This window comes from Rhincodon typus, chromosome 10 (genome assembly GCF_021869965.1).
Source record: "Rhincodon typus isolate 14 chromosome 10, sRhiTyp1.1, whole genome shotgun sequence".
Taxonomy (NCBI): domain Eukaryota; kingdom Metazoa; phylum Chordata; class Chondrichthyes; order Orectolobiformes; family Rhincodontidae; genus Rhincodon; species Rhincodon typus.
The window spans coordinates 72,218,169-72,234,952 of NC_063341.1; the positions used below are offsets into that span (position 1 = coordinate 72,218,169).

The window sequence follows — 16,784 nt, forward strand, 5'->3', positions numbered from 1 at the left end:
CAACATTTATTGCCCATCCCTAAGAGTCAACCACATTGATGTGGGTCTGGAGTCACATGTAGGCCAGACCAGGTAAGGATGGCAGTTTCCTTCCCTAAAGGACATTAGTGAATCAGATGGGTATTTTCCAACAATCGATTCATGGTCATCATTAGACTCTTAATTCCAGATATTTTATTGAATTCAAATTCCACCATCTGCCATGGCGGGATTCGAACCTGGGGTCCCCAGAATGTTATCTGGGTCTCTGGATTAACAGTCCAGTGATAATACCACTAGGCCATCGCCTCCCGATATTGCACCTTTTCCTTTGAGTACGGTTTTTACAATTAAATGCGGTCTGACATTTGCTCAATTTGCTGTTTGTACCTTGGCACGTGGTGCCATCATTTGGAGTAAACTTTTTCTTATGTTCTGAGGACTCGTAGCCTTCCACGCACGTGCAGTAATAACTCCCATAAGTGTTAGTGCAGGTTGCATTCTGTCCACATGTCAAAGTTGCGTTCTGGCACTCATCGTCATCTGCAATAGAAACATTACCTGTCATTAAAGCCATCATCAAGAAGAGGAAAAACTCACATTAATACTGTGTGACAACTAATGCAATGTTTCGGGAAGCATAGTCTCGGTACTTTGAAGTTTTGCTTCAGGCCAAGGAAGGTAACATGTCCAAACAGGTCGAGTATCAATCTGAAAAAAGTCTTCCAGTATATGCCAGTGGGATACAGGAAGAGCAGGTGAGATTTCTGGTCAACCATGTGGTAGGAAGAATATTGGGCATTCTACCATGATTTTCCATCGCTCCAGGCTACATCATGTGTATGTTGCCATAGCAACTTAAATTCCTGGAATTGGCTCAGTTGGCTGGGTGAACAGCATGGATCAAACTGTTGCCAATAGCAAGGGGTTTGATTCCTGCAAGAGTTGGACTGGAATTGAGGCCTGAGTCCTTGCCCCATCCATGCTGGAGATGACAGTACGATGGGTCAGACCTTCCTTCAAGTAGAGAATTTAAGAAGTGTCTCTGTGTTATCATAGAAAACCAGGCAACCAATGGCATGGTGGCTCTGCAGTTAGCACTGCTGCCTCACAGCACCAAGGACCTGGCTTTGATTCCAGACTTGCGTGACTGTGGGGTTTGTACATTTCTCTCTGTTTTTGCTGGGTGCTCTGTATCTTCCCGCAATCCAAAGACGTGTAGGTTAGGTGGATTGGCCGTGCTAAATTGCCCCATAGCGTCCAAGGATGTGTAGGCTAGGTTGATTGGCCATGGTAAATGTGAGGAATGGGGAGAGAGTGGGTCTGTGTGATAAGCTCTTTGGAGGGTTATGCAGGCTGAATGGCCTTGATCTGCACAATAGGGATTCTGTGATTCAATACCTGGCAGAAAGAGTCCACAACATAACGCAATATGGTAATAACCAGACAGTCTGTTTTTGGAGATTGAAGGGTAGGTATTGGCTAGGACCATGGGATTAACTCACTTTTCTTCTTCAAAATAAAGCCATGTGATCTGCTGTGATCATCTGAAAGGACAGATTGCACCTTTGGTTTAATGGCTCATCATTACTTTTTAGACGGGAATGTTAACCACAATTTTTGTGCTCAAGCCTCTGAGATGGGCCTTGCATTCCCAGCCTTTTGGTTCGAGAAAGTGTTTGGGACTGTATTTTTAGGACCACAGTGGTAGAAGTGCATTATCAGCCTCACTACCCTGGGCTGTAATATCAGTCTCACTTCCAGAGGAGATGTTAAAGCTAAGGCTGTCTTTGTCTTATAAGATAGACTTCAAAGGTCTTACAGCAACAATCCAGAGGAGGGTAGGGGAATTGTTCTTGGCAACAGCATTAAAAAACTACTGGTACTTAACTTCTTGTATCCTGTGTCGACCTATCCTGAGGTTGAAAGATGTGATATCTGAGAACAAGATTGCTCTTTTACATAGTTTATTGAATTCACTTCTATTGAAACTGTGCAGTAATGCTTGTAGACCTCTTTGACTTCACCAAGTCAGCAAAATGTATGAAAGAAATAATTAAGTTATTCCAATGAAGCACATCTAAATACACCTTCAAAGTTATGAGGGTTTCTGCCTCTTCCACTATTAAAGGCAGTGAGTCCCAGATTCCCACTACCCTCTGGGTGAAAAAATCATTCCTCACATCTCCTCCAAACCTTCTGCCCCTTACCTTAAATCAATGACCCCCCTTGTCATTCATTCCTCCATCAAGAGCAAAAGTTTCTTCCTGTCTACCCTATCTATATCCCTCATAATTTTATACATCTCAATCATATTCCCTCTCAGACTCCTCTGCTCCAAGGAAAACAACCCCAGTCTGTCCAATCTCTGTTCATCCCTGAAACTTATTGGACAGTGTTTTCCCTCAGGGATCTGAAACAAAATAGGATTAGCTTCATGTTCCTGAACCTAAACCTGACACAAATCAGACTAGGGGAAGTAGTTTTATTCCTTCACAGGGCATGGGCATCACTGGCCAGTCTAGATTTTAGTGCTCATCCCTAATTGCGTTGTCTTCTGGAACTACTGCATTCCATGTGATGTAGGAGAGGGAGTTCCAGTTATTAGCTGGTGGGACATGTTATGATATACCACCATATTCTAAGTTGGGGATAACATTGCTTGGCTGCGACCCTTGTGGTGCAGTGGTAGTGCTCTTACAGCTGAACTAGGATCCCTGGGTTCAATTCTTATCTGCTCCAGAGGTGTGACATAATGTCCCTGAGCAAGTTGATTTGGAAAATATCTGTAGGCTGAGCCTGACAAGTTTCTTGAGCAGTTTCTAAATTAACCTGTTCAGACATATTATGGAGTAGGTGGGATTTGAGCCCGGGCCTCTGGACCCAGAGGTAGAGGACATTATGACTGCACCACAAGAACCTTTCACTTTTAATGTTATCAATCTATCATGACTGAATTCTATACAGTACATCATAGCCTGCATGGAGATATTTCTAATCAACCTGTTATGATATGATATTACCTGAGCTTAATGATCTATCTGGTTAGTTGTGGTAGAAGATACATCATTGTGTCTTAAAAAGAGACAGAACAAGATGTAGTTTATTATACGATTGAAACAGGTCCAAGTTGGATCTAGTTTCAGTTCTGGTCTTCCTGTCATAGGAAAGATGTTGTGAAACCTGAAAGGATTCAGAAAAGATTTAAGAGGATGTTGCCAGAGTTGGAGGGTTTGAGCAATAGGGAAAGGCTAAATTGACAGGAGTCATTTTCCCTGGAGTGTTGGAGGCTGAGGGGTGACCTTATAGAGGTCAATAAAATCATGAAGGGCATGGATAAAGTGAAGAGACAAGGTCTTTTCCCTAGGATAGGGGAGTCCAAAACTAGAGGGCATAGGTTTAAGGTGAGAGGGGAACGATTTAAACGGGACTTAAGTGGCAACTTTTTCATGCAGTGGGTCAGGCATGTGTGAGCTGCCAGAGAAAGTGATGGAGGCTGGAACAATTACAACATTTTAAAGACATCTGGATAGGTACGTGAATAGGAAGGGTTTAGAGGTATATGGACTAAATGCCGGCAAATGGGGCTAGATTTACATAGGATATCTGATCGACATGGACGAGTTGGACCGAAGGGTCTGTTTCCGTGCTATGTATCTCTATGACTCAATGACTAAAGTTAGAAAGACTGACAGGATCCGGAGATAATGTGTCTGCCTCCACTGGAGTGTTTTACTGAGCTGTTCCACTGCGTGATATCCTCAGATCAGGGGAGATTAATGCAGTCTCCAACATTAACCTTTTCAGTACCATTACCTTGTACAATAGTGGTGTTTCCACACATCTGCTGCCCTTGTCCCTCTCGGGGGTAGAGGTCAGGGCTTTGGCAGGTGCCATGGAAGAGGTTTTTGGTGAGTCACTGCTGTGCACCTTGTAGGTGATACATACTGCTGCCAATTTGCATCAGTGGTGGAGGGAGTGAATGTTTAAATTGGCTGACGGGGTGTTAATCCCGTGTGCTGCTTTGTCTAGGTGGAGCTCTATATCTTGAGAGGATCTCCACTGATTCAGGCAAGTGGAAGTTATTGCAGCAAAGTCCTGAGTTATAATTTGTAAATGGTCAATAGGATTTGGTGAGTCAGGAAGTGAATTACACACCGCAGAAATTTCCAACCTTTGACCTGCCCTTGTGGCTGCAATATGTATGCGGCTGGTCCAGTTCAGTTTCAGGTCAATGTCCACCCCTAAGATGTTGAGAATGGAGAATTCTGCCTTGGTAATGTTATCAAATGTCAAGGGCATAAACTAAAACAAAGAACTCTGGATGCCAGAGATCTAGGGCTGTATGGAGGCTCAGTCGTTGGCACTGCTGCCTCACAGTGCCTGGGATCCAGGTTCGATTCCAGCCTCGGGTGTCTGTCCCTGTGGAGTTTGCACATTCTTCCTGTGTCTGCGTGGGTTTGCTCCGGTTTCCGGAGCAACGATGTGCAGGTTAGGTGGACAAGCCATTCTAAATTGCCCACAGTGATGAGGGATGAACGGGACAGGTGGTTTAGCCAAGAAAAATACAGGATTACACAGATAGGGTGGGGAGTAGGTCTGGGTGAGATTCTCTTCAGAGGATCAGTACAGAATCAGTGGACTGAATGGTCTCTTTCTGTTCTGTAGGAATCCTATGATCTGAAACAAAGACAGAAATTGCTAGGAAAACACTCAGGTCTGGCAGCATCCGTGGTGAGAAAGCAGAGTTAATGATTCAAGGCCGGAATGACTATTTTTCAGACAGCCCGTACCTTCCATTGCTGAAAGCGAATAAAATTTCTCCCTGCTAAGATAATTATATATTTTTCCTCTTTGGGTTGCAACCAGCTCTTAGAAAACTGCTGCATTTGCCACTAAGTTGTTGTTTGACAGGAACCCTGGGAGTGTGTCTGAAACCATCTCATTGCCAGCATGGAGTTCCCAGGAGACTGCTGGGTAGTATCAGGGGGATTCTGGGATTGCACCATTCTATGGGCCCACAGGCAGTTGCCATTGGGGAAGAGGTGGCATTTCCTGAGGTTGCAGTTCTTCAAGCTGGAGATTGGAGCCTCCTGTCTGTTTTCTTTTTCTGAGGCCCATTTTCACTGTGAGAAAACTAAACATCGCTGATTAACACTATTGTCCTGTCAAAAAAAAAAGCTTTTTTGAAGTGAGCCAATCCTTTTTACATCGCAAGGTGATTGGGGATTGTGGGCTGGGCAATAATGTGGCCTTGCCAGCATCCTGTGAACAAATAATAAAAAAAAAGACTATTTGTTTAGTTTCACTGACATCCTCCCTTGTACGGCGAAGCAGAAATTAAACTGCATTCAATGGGATATCCTCAATTTCCCCTGCTGGGACACTGAAGTCAACTTAACCTATAATGAAAATCCTGCCACTCCACCCAGTATTCCGTCTCCCGCCCTCAAGAAAAAATCCACAGCAATATATCATTTTGTCGTTTTAGCCATGTGAAGGACGTGTTATTAAGAGGAATGAAGGGTGATAACTCTGATGGTAACACAGCGAGATGCACCAATGTCAACTCGCTCAGCTTTAATATCATAACATGACAGGCAAAGAGCAATGGAGATGTCGAATAAAATTGTTTATATGTACGACCTGGAGATAGGTGAACCTCAAATTCAATTCCAAATGCTTACAAGCTGATGAGTGGATGGTCAAGTGAGTTAAAGTCCCGTTTCTGAGGCGCCGCTCCCTCACCCTGGAGAACCGGGCTTCAGTCTAGGCCGAATTTTGCAGATAAATCGCTCTTAACACCTTTTGGAAAATCTGAACTGAAATGGTTTCTGGCAGCCATACATCATTGTTCAGTCTACGCAAGAACATAGTGCAAACTCCACTGCCAAACGATTGAATGGCTATTGTGGCGTAAAGAGCAGAAACATTATGGAGGTGAAATTGTGCACGAGGTATGCGATGGCAAATCAGTTTATGTGTCGCTCGTTTTTCCTCTTTCATCACAGTTTTAGGAATAAAGGGAAAAAGAGGAGGTCATCCCAACCCATCAGCTTGTTCAGCTCCCCAGTTAGATCAAGGCTGATCAGCAAACTTGACTCCAGTTTGAACCCCCTATTCCCTCACCCTGGTTCCATATCCCTAAATAGCCTTACCGAACAAAAATAATCCACTAATCTCTGGTTTGAAATTTTTGATTGACCTCCATGGCCTTTCCAACATTTTGGAGAACACAGTCCTAGATTTCATGGAATCTCTACAGTGTGTGAATAGGCCATTCAGCCTGTCAACTCCACACCGACCCTCTGAAGAGTATCCCACCAAGACCCAGGCCCAGCCCCCTACCCTATCCCTGCATTTCCCACAGCTAATTCACCCAGCCTGCTCATCATGGGCAATTTAGCACAGCCAACCCACCTAGCCTGGACATCTTTGGATTGTGGGAAGAAATTGGAGCAGCTGGAGGAAACTCACGCACTCCATGCAGGTTCCACATACACAGTTACCTGATGCTGGAATTGAACCTGGGTCCCTAGCCCTGTGAGGCATGGTGATAAACCACTGAACCACCCTGAATTTCAATTAATTCTCCATTAATTCCAATTTGACCTCCTCTGATTCCATATCCCTCAATAGGCTCAACAAAGAAAGAAAAATCCACCAATCTCAGGTTTGAAATTTTTGCTTGACCCTCTCCGGTCCCCCCGGGCCTTTTCCAATTATTTTGGGAAGATTTCTGGTAACTTTAGTGTGAAGATTTGCTTCCTGAAATCAGCTGTCACTGACAAGCTCACATTTTAAATGATGTCCCCTTGCTTGAGATTATCTCACCAGAGAAAATAGTTTCCCTCTCTCCCTGACCAATTCCTTAAACATCTTGATCGGATCTCCATTACTCAAGGCGATAAAAGCTGAATTATAAAACCTGCCTTAGGAAGATGACCCTGTTAGCCTCAGTTCTAGCATCCCCTCAAAGGTCGTTATATTCTGAAGTAGAATCACTTTCTCCCACAAGGAGTAATTTAATCTCACGTGCACACAGCTATTTATTTGCTTATTTCATTGATGTAGGCATCGCCGGCTCTATTACTCACAAACAGAATGACTTGCCAGACCATTCAAAAGGCATTTAAGCATCAACTTCAGAGAAGTGAACACTGAGGGATTGCACTATCTCCCTTTCCAGACCCATTTTTATTTAGTCCCTCTTGTTTTCCCCAGCTTTTTATTTGTAATTGTCACTGACACACACTTCTGTAAACCGATATTCATGTCATTGTTTTAATCGGTCGATGGGTAATGAAAGAAAGCCAGCTACATTGCTTTGTGTCTGGAATCATATGTAGGCCAAAGCCAGGACAACAAAATTTCTTTCCCTAAAGGACATCGGTGGGCCAAACAGAATGAGCTGCCAGAGGAAGTGGTGGAGGCTGGTACAATTACAACATTTAAAAGGCATCTGGATGGGTACATGAACAGGAAGGGCTTAGAGAAATATGAGCCAAATGGTGGGAAATGGGCCTAGATTAATAAAGGATATCTGGTCGGCATGGACGAGTTGGACTGAGGGTCTGTTTATGTGTTGTACATCTCTATGACTGTGTTGATAGGCACCGGAAGACAAATAGCTTTGATTCTCAATTTATTAATACATTCACATTCCTCCATCTGTCCTACTGGATTTCAAGCCTACATCCCCAGAACATTCGGGACTCGAGGTTACTCATCCACTGACATTATGACGACATCACTGCCTTCCCCAGGATTTGACGTGGGCTCATTGTGAGCAGAAAGGACTCACTTCTCCAAATTGTTACAGCATTCTTCAGGAATATGAAGGAACTTTGTTGATATACACTCAATGGTAAATGCTGGTGAGATGGGTGACATGATGGCTCAGTGGTTAGCATTGCTGCCTCACAGTACCAGGGACCTGGGTTCATTTCCACCCTCAGGTGACTGTCTGTGTAAGAGTTTGCATATTCTCCCCATGTCTGTGCATGTACTCTCCGGTTTGCTCCCACAGTTGAAAGATGTGTAGATTAGGTGGATTGGAGATGCTAAATTGCCCATAGTCTCCAGGGATGTGCAGGCTAGGTGAGCTAGCCATGGGAAATGCAGGTTACAGGGTTTGGCTAACGGAGAGGGTCTGGGGATCATCTTTGGAGATTGGTGTGGACTTGATGGGCCAAATGGCCTACTTCCACATAATAGGGGCTCTATGTGGAAAAACCTTGATTATGACAGGAAATGAATATTCATAAAAATTGCCCTCAGTAAAAAAGAATCCATGATTGTGGGATTACAGAATGATATTACACAGAGGGTGACCATTTGGCCCATTGTGTCTGTGTAAGCTCTTTCAAAAGGGCTATCAAATTAGTTTCACTCCCCAATCTTTCCCAGTGTCTTGTACTTTTTTTTTCCTTTAAAAATATATCAGTATTTACTGAGTTAATCCAAAATATGTTGCCGTTGGTTCAATTTTCCCTGACATTAATCCTCGGGCACAAAATTAAATAACTCCAAAGTAGATTATATCCTGGCTGCAATTTTACAGAGAATTTATTTTAACCAAAAAGTTCTGGAAAATAATATTTCCAAAGTACTGTAAATGCAGTAATGATATTACTGATAACACAAGGTGAATATAATATTGAAGAAAACTTTCTCCAATAAGTTGTTCTGTGGATTGCACAGTATATCTTTTCAGTGATCTAGACTATATCACTCTCACTTCTTGTGTTCACTGAACTACATTGGCTCCTATTTCAGCCACATCACCAATGTAAAAAATTCTCAACCTTCAGTTCCCATTTTCCTCCATGGTGATGAATTTTAAGGACTGGGCGTGGGGTCATTGCTCAATCCTTGCTTGAAAAAAAATTAAATCTGGTTGCTCCACAGCCATATTTCATTGGAGGCAATTCAGAGAACATTCACTAGGATGATCTCTGGTTATGTTTGGAATGTCTTACGAGTGAAAGCTGGGCTGTACTCACTGGAAGAACAAGAGATGATCTTGTTGGAACGTGTAGCATTCTTAAGGGGCTTGACAGGGTAAATGCTGAGAGAATGTTTCCCCTCATGGGAGAGTCCAGGACCAGGGGACAGAATAAAGGGGCAATTTAAGACTGAGATGAGGAGGAATTTCTTCTGTCAGAAGGTTGTGAGTTTTAGGAACTCACAGAGAGCTATGGGGCAGAAGTCCTTCTGCATATTTAAGGCTGAGATCGATAGATTCTTGATCGGTCAGGGAATGAAGAAAAAGCAGGAAAGTCTTTGTGAGGAGTGTTGAATCAGCCATGACCCTATTTGAATGGTGGAGCAGTCTCGAGGGGCCAAATGGCCTACACCAGTTCCCATTTCTTATGGCCTTATGGATTACTGGTTGACTAACATTCCCTCTGTGCCAGCCTCTCCCCCTGCAGCCCATGCATCAACTTGTGACATTCTGCACCACAGTTCCGGACTCTAAACGTTAACTCTGATATTTTTCTTCACAGATGCTGCCAGACCTGCTGAGCTTTTCCAGCAACTTCTGTTTTTATTTCCTGATTTACAGCATCCGCAGTTCTCTTGGTTTTTATTGTGACATTCTGCTGTTAGTTAGCTCAGTTGGCTGGATGGTTGGACTCTGATGCAGAGTGATGCCACCAGTATGGGCTCAATTCCTACACTGGCTGGGTTACCATGAAGAAGTCTCCTTCTTGTCCACTCCCTTTGCCTGCGGTGTGGTTACCCTTAGGTCTCTTCTTAATGAGGGGGTAGACCTATGGTCTGGCAGAACTATGCTGTCTTTTACATCTTAGCATGGAATTGCCTGCGTGGGTTGATCACTTAGAAAAAAATTGAAGTGGAGAAAATCTCACGTCTTTAACACATTTCTACACGGGCTAAAAATTATAGATAATGCATGCATTCATGAGAACATAGGGACGAGGAGAAGGCCATTCAGCCCCTTAATACTGCTGTGCCATTTTATATAATCACGGCTGATCTCATCTCAGCCTCGACTCCATTTTCCTGCCCACTCTCCATAACCCTTCAACCCGTTACTAATTAAAAATTTGTCTATCTGCTCCATAAATTTACACAGTACCTCAAAATCCCCTGCACTCTGGGGTAGTGAATTCCAGATTCATGACCCTTTGAGATGAGTAATTCATCACTGTTTTAAATCTGCCACCCCCAAGCCTAAAACTATGACCGTTCATTCTAGATAGGCCCTTAAAGGGAAACATCTGCTCCATTTCTACTTTGTCAATCCAGTTTAGCATTTTATGTGCCTTAATTAGATCCCCTCTCATTCGTCTAAAATCTAGTCAGTATGGGCCTAAACTGTGCAATCTGTCTTGATAACACAAACACAAACCTCTAGAATTAATCTCGTGCACCTTCTCTGAACTGCCTCCAGTGTAACTGGAGTGTACGCAGTGCTCCAGGTGTGGTTTCACTACAGTTGCTGAAACACATCCCTACTTTTACACATCCTTTAGCAATAAATGCCAAAATTCTATTTGCGCTCCTTAATACCTGCTGTAATCTTGTAATCTGTAGTGGCAAGGCTAGATCTGGTAGCTCACATTCAGAAGAACATTATCCCTAGAGAGTTGTTATATGGTTCTTCTGACAGATTGTTAATGATAAATGCACTCAGTAGAGAAAAGTATGCAGTGTGGTGAAGAGGAAGAGTCATGTCAGACAGCACAATGCTTGATACAATGGATGAGATCTGCTGAAATAGGCAAGATCACAAAATGCAAGTCGACTTCCTGTAGCTAGCAACATTCCACCCTCCCAAACAGGGAAGAAGTGTTGGAACTTAATTGCTTCTCACTTTAAAGTTTCCAATGAGGTTCAGTAAAGGAGCTGAAACTTGATCTTCAGTAATATCTGGGAGACTTTTTAAAAATTCGTTTGTGGAACATGAGCATCGCTGGCTGATCAACATTTATTGCCCTTGAACTGAGTGGCTTGCTGGGAAATTTCAGAGAGCAGTTGAAAGTCAACCACATTGCTGGTGGGTCTGGAATCACATGTAGGCCAGGCCAGGTAAAGATGGCAGATTTCATTCCCTGAAGGACACTTGTAAGCCACAAGGGTTTTTCCAACAATCAACAGTGGATTCATGGTCATCAGTAGATTCTTAATTCCACATTTTTAAAAAAAGTTGAATTGAAATTCCACCATCTGCCATGGTGGCATTTGAACCAGGATCCCCAGAACATTATCGAAGTTTCTAGATTAAAAGTCTAATTGATAATACCACGAGGCCATTGCCTCCCCTAGACAATGAAATCTTTACTCCCAGGTTGTTCTCTGATGATTACATAACGTTCAGCACCATTTGAGAATGCCCAGACACTGAAGTAGATCATAGTCAGAGGTAGCAAGGCCTGTCCAATAGCCAGGGTTGGGCTCATAAATGCTAAGTGCTATTGGTTATTCATCTTATCTATGCCTTTATAAACCTCTATAATGTCAAGAGATGTAAGGAAGCACTTCTATATATAAAGAGTGGTAGATGCTTGAAACTCTCTTCCAAAAATAGCAGTGGAATCAGGATCAGTTGTTAATTTTAAACCTGAGATAGATAACTTTTGGTTAAGCAAAGGAATTATGGGATATGGGCCAAAATGCAGGAATTTGGAGTTCGGCCACAGATCATTGAATGTGATCATTGAATAGACTCGAGGGGCTGAATAGCCTACTGCTGTTCTCATGTTTCTATGCTATGAAGCTCTGGGATAACAGGTTGATATAAATAAAGTCTTTTTTTTTAAACAAATGAAGATTGGTTGGGAGCACTCTACCCTAAACACAAGCTGCCAGTGGCTGGTGTCGCAACATACAACACCCATATCTGATTTATGAATGAATTTTAAACCTTCCACCTGTGCCAACCCAATGCATTTGCATTCACCTGATGCAGGGACACAGTTTATGAGAAATGGTAACTGATCAGCAGGATAGCGTTTGAAGATATTAGCTCTATTTTAATCAGTGTTCAGGTAAACCAAAAAATTAATTACATGACACATGCATAATAATCTGTGTATGTCCACACATATTAATCAGTTAAATAAAATATGCCCTTCATTCAAGAGAATTAATCAGTTAGATTTCTGCATGAGCTGACAAGGGAAATAATTCATCTATAAAAAACAGCAGGGTGTTCACCATCAAAGCACACATGAAATGCAGCAGTGAAAGGAAGATCTGTGTGCAACATTGGCATGGCATGACACTTTTCACTGCAAGAACCAAATTATTTTTCTCTCTCTCAGGTTTCTTTGCGACTGTGAACTGAACATTGGGGTATTGCTCCATCGACACTGTTTGCCCTCTGGCATTTTATAGAGCTGGCTATAATTCATGTGTAAGCCTTGTCATGGAGTATGAACAGGCCACTCAATCATGGAGACATTATAGTCAAACCTCCACCCTTCCTCACTCGACAATGCACATTTCAATTAGACATTGGTGGCTGACAGTAAGAAGTGGGAACCTTTCTTACAATTCCAAGCAAGTCTGTTAGAATGAAATAGTCCCAATGAACTTCTGCAGAACAGGGGTTGAAGAAGGGTCACCGGACTCGAAATGTTAATTCTGCTTTCTGTCCTCAGATACTGCCAGACCTGCTGAGTTTCTCCTGTATTCTCTGCGTTTGTTTCAGACCTCCAGCATCCACAGTTCTTTGTTTTGTTACAGTCCCAATGACCACCCCACTCAAATGAGTTGACTTAGAGCAGACCAAATATAGAACCTGGCATCCAGGCTACATATCTACTCACCGGAATCTCTGGTGATACAAGAAATCCTTCATCCTTATCCTTATTTATGGCTACTCATGAAAAGAGGTAACTTAGCATAGTGACATTACTCTCACTAAAGGATATCCAGCAGTGAAAACAACAATAAACAATAGTAAGAACTGCCTATGCTGGAGTCAGAGATAACACAGTGTGGAGCTGGAGGAACATAGTGAGCCAGGCAGCATTAGAGGGGCGGGAAAGGTGACGTTTTGATAGAGCTGCCTAGAAACTAGGACGCCAGGAAACTGGCCTCCTACGTTAGTGATATAGAAGGTGATGATGGGAGGCCAGGTTCATCTGTGGAAAAATCTAATTGCAGAGGAAAACTTACAACAACGTACAATCACAATTTTAGAATTTCATGCTAATGGCACATTCTACAGTGACTGATCATTTTATACAATTCTCCTATGCAAACCAGCCTTCCATCTATTGACTCCATCTACACTTCCTGCTGCCTTGGGAAAGCAGTCAACATAACCAAACCCACTTCAGTTATACTCTCTTCCAGACTCTTCCATCGGGCAGGGAAATATAAAAGTTTGAAAACACGTACCAACAGATTCAAGAACAGCTTCTTCCCTGCTGTTATCAGACTTATGAATGGACCTCTCATATATTAAATTTGACCTTTCTTTGCACCTTCTCTGTAGCTGTAACACTATTTCTGCATTCTGTTCTATAACACTGATATACTTACTTAAGGTATGATTTGTCTTGTTAGTACGCAAAACAATACTTTTCACTGTATCTCAGTATATATTACAATAATAAATCAAATCAAATTCGACACTTATCTTGCAAACATAGAGAATTGGTCTTCTTGGTTTTCATACATCATCCATTGATGCTGTGAATAACTTGCATCCATTCTCAGGAGATGAGCATTACCAGCTAAGCTGAAAGTTATCATGCATTCCTAATTGGCCATGAGAAGATAATGGCAGACCTTCCTGTTAAAGCCTGATGGTTATAATCAGGATTTAAGCTTAACAGACTTTGCAGCATGCTCAAAGTCCTCACCTGCTTCACCAGCAGAAGCCATTGCTCTCTGAAGATACCTTTCAGAATTTCACTTGCCCAACTTGTATATTCCAGGGCAGCCTTTCAGATAGTTCTACTTGCTTCAGGCGTTTGTTCATGGGATAAAGACAGAAGACCTCAAATTGTTTAAGGCATATTTAGAGGATATTACTGACACTGGAAAGTTTGAGTTATAAGGAGAGGTTGGATAGGCTGGGACATTTTTCCCTGGAGCATAGGAGGCTGAGGGGTGATCTTATACAGTTTTATAAAATCATGAGGGGCATAGATAGGATGAATAGCAAAGGTATTATCCCTAGAGTGGGGATTTCAAAACTAGAGGGCATAGTTTTAAGCTGAGAGGACAAAGATTTGAAAGGGATGTGAGAGGCAATGTTTTCACACAGAAGATGATTTGTATGTGGAATGAACTGCCAGTGGAAGTGGGAGATAAAGTACAGTTGTAAAATTTTAAAGATATCTGGACAGGTACATGAATAGGAAAGGTTTAGAGGGATATGGGCCAAATGTAGGAAAATGGGATTAGTTCAGTTGGGAAAATTGGTTGGCATGGATGTGCTGAACCAAAGGGGGTCAGTTTCTGTGCTGTGTGACTCGATTACTCGAAAACCTGGTTAGCATGGATGAATTAGGCCGAAGGGCTTGTTTCCGTGCCGTATGACTTGAGGAGAAAACAGGATAACAGGTCGGATAACCAAATTACAATACAGGGTAAAGTGAATGCCTAGGTGTGCGTGTCTTCAGAGTGGAGCTGTTACACTGTTATGTAGCTGTACTATAATGTGTAGACTCAGGGTCTTTTGGAAGGGTTTTGAAAATGCAGCATTCATGTTTAAGTCTGACCATGTGGTTGCAAATGAGACACAGTATACATCATTCCAGGAATTAATGAAGTGCCACATGATTTTACTCAGTTTTAGAGACGCCTGACAAATTGAAGCCACACTTAATAAATAAAGTGAATATTTTCTTCAACTCAGCAGACTTTGTAAATATTCCTTAGTGGCATAATGAGAGCAGGAATACCATGGTATTCAATGAATTCCTGAGGTGAAGTAAAACAGAGTAAGGCTCGTGCGGGGCAAAAGCATTGGCAACACTGGTTGAGCTGAATGTTCTGTTTCTGTGTATAAATACTGTGTAATTCCAAGTAGCAGACCTTGACCCTGTATCAGAGATCTATCAGCCTCTACCTTACTCAACGATTGAATTTCCATGGCCCTCTGTGGTAGAGAATTCCAGAGTTTCACAACTCTTTGAGTAAAACAAACTTCTCCTCATCCCAGACTTAAAGAACATTCTCCTTGTTTTTAAATTATGTATTACAATTCTGGAATTCCCTTCCAATATATTCACTGACCTGACCTCTAAAGCCTTTTGGAGTAGAGAATTCATTGGTTCAAAATTCTGTTTACGATATTGGAGATGGCAGGACTGTCCTATGAGGAGAGATTGTTTATGACTGGGCCTGTATTCACTAGAATGTAAAGGATGAGAGGGGATCTTATTGAAATGTATAAAATTATAACACGGCTGGACAGACTAGATGCAGAGAGGATGTTTTTACCCAGGCTGGGGAGTCTAGAACCAGGGTACACATTCTCAGGATATGGGGTAGACCATTAAGTAACGAGATGAGGAAAACTTTTCTACTCAAAGAACAGTGAACCCATGAATTCTCTACCACAGAAGGCTATAGAGATGAAGTCACAGAACATATTTAAGAAACATATATTTTTAGATTTTAAAAGAATCAAGGTGTATGGGGAGAAAGTAGGAATATGTTATTAAAATAGAGAATCAACCATGATCATAGTGAATAGTGGAGCAGGTTTGATGGGTCAAATAGCCTACTCAATCTTCTAATTTCTATGAATCTATGGTTCTAGACACTCCAACTAGGGAGACATCTTAACTATATTTATCCTGTTCATCCCTTCAAGTATCTTGTAAGTTGTAATGAGATCATCCCTCATTCTTCAAAACTCTAAAGAGCACAGCCCACGTGTCCCAGTGTCTCTTCATAGGAAGTCTCACAACCCCAGAAAGAAGTCTAGAGAATCTTCATTGCACACTTACATGGAAATACTATCTTTCCTGAGATAAGGAAAGCATGATAAGGCAACACGGTGGCTCAGTGGTTAGCATTGCTACCTCACAGCACCAGGGACCCAAGTTTGGTTGCACCCTTGGGTAACTGTCTGTGAGGAGTTTTCACATTCTACCCATGTCTGCATGGGTTTCCTCCGGGTGCTCTGGTTTCCTCCCAAAGATTCGCAGCTTTGGTGGATTGGACATGCTAAATTGCCCATTGTGTTCAGGTATATGTAGGCTAGGTGGATTACAAGGATAGGGAAGGGAAATGGTTCTGGGTGGGATGCTGTTTGGAGGGTTTCTATGGGCCAAATGGCCTGCTTCCGCACTGTAAGGATTCTATGAAAGCTCCACATAGTGATCCAGCTATGGTCTAACCAACCTCCTGTACAACTCAACCAAGACTTCATTACTCTTGTACTCAAATCACATCATTCCATTAGCCTTCCTAATAGCTCTTTGCACTTGCACCTAAGTCCTTTTGTACGTCTCTACTGTTTAATAAATACACTACATGTCTGTTCTTCCTACAAAAGTGGATAATCTCACATCTTTCCATACTATATTCCACCTGCCACGTTCTTGCCCATCTACGAAGTCCATCCAAATCCTCCTGAAGCTGCCTTACACCTTCCTCAGATTACACAATTCCACTTGGTTTTGTATCGTCTGTAAATTTGGAAACATTACTTTTGGTCCCCTTGTCCAAATCATTGATATATAATGTGAACATCTGGGGCCCCCATGATTCACTGTCATATTTCACTTGATGAAGGAACAGTGCTCCAAAAGCTTGTGATGTCAAATAAATTGGAGTGTAATGTGTTGTGTGACTTGTGACCTTGC

The 16,784-nt window shown here is 42.3% G+C and overlaps 1 protein-coding gene across 1 annotated transcript in view; it reads right to left on the reverse strand.

Annotated features, from left to right (window-relative positions):
* The window catches only part of adgrl4 (adhesion G protein-coupled receptor L4), a 105,702-nt gene that overhangs the window by 59,162 nt on the left and 29,756 nt on the right, over positions 1 to 16,784 (reverse strand). Inside the window, exon 3 of the mRNA XM_048601554.1 lies at positions 370 to 522. Coding sequence (XP_048457511.1) covers positions 370 to 522 — 153 coding nt within the window. The remainder of the gene's footprint in view (positions 1 to 369; positions 523 to 16,784) is intronic.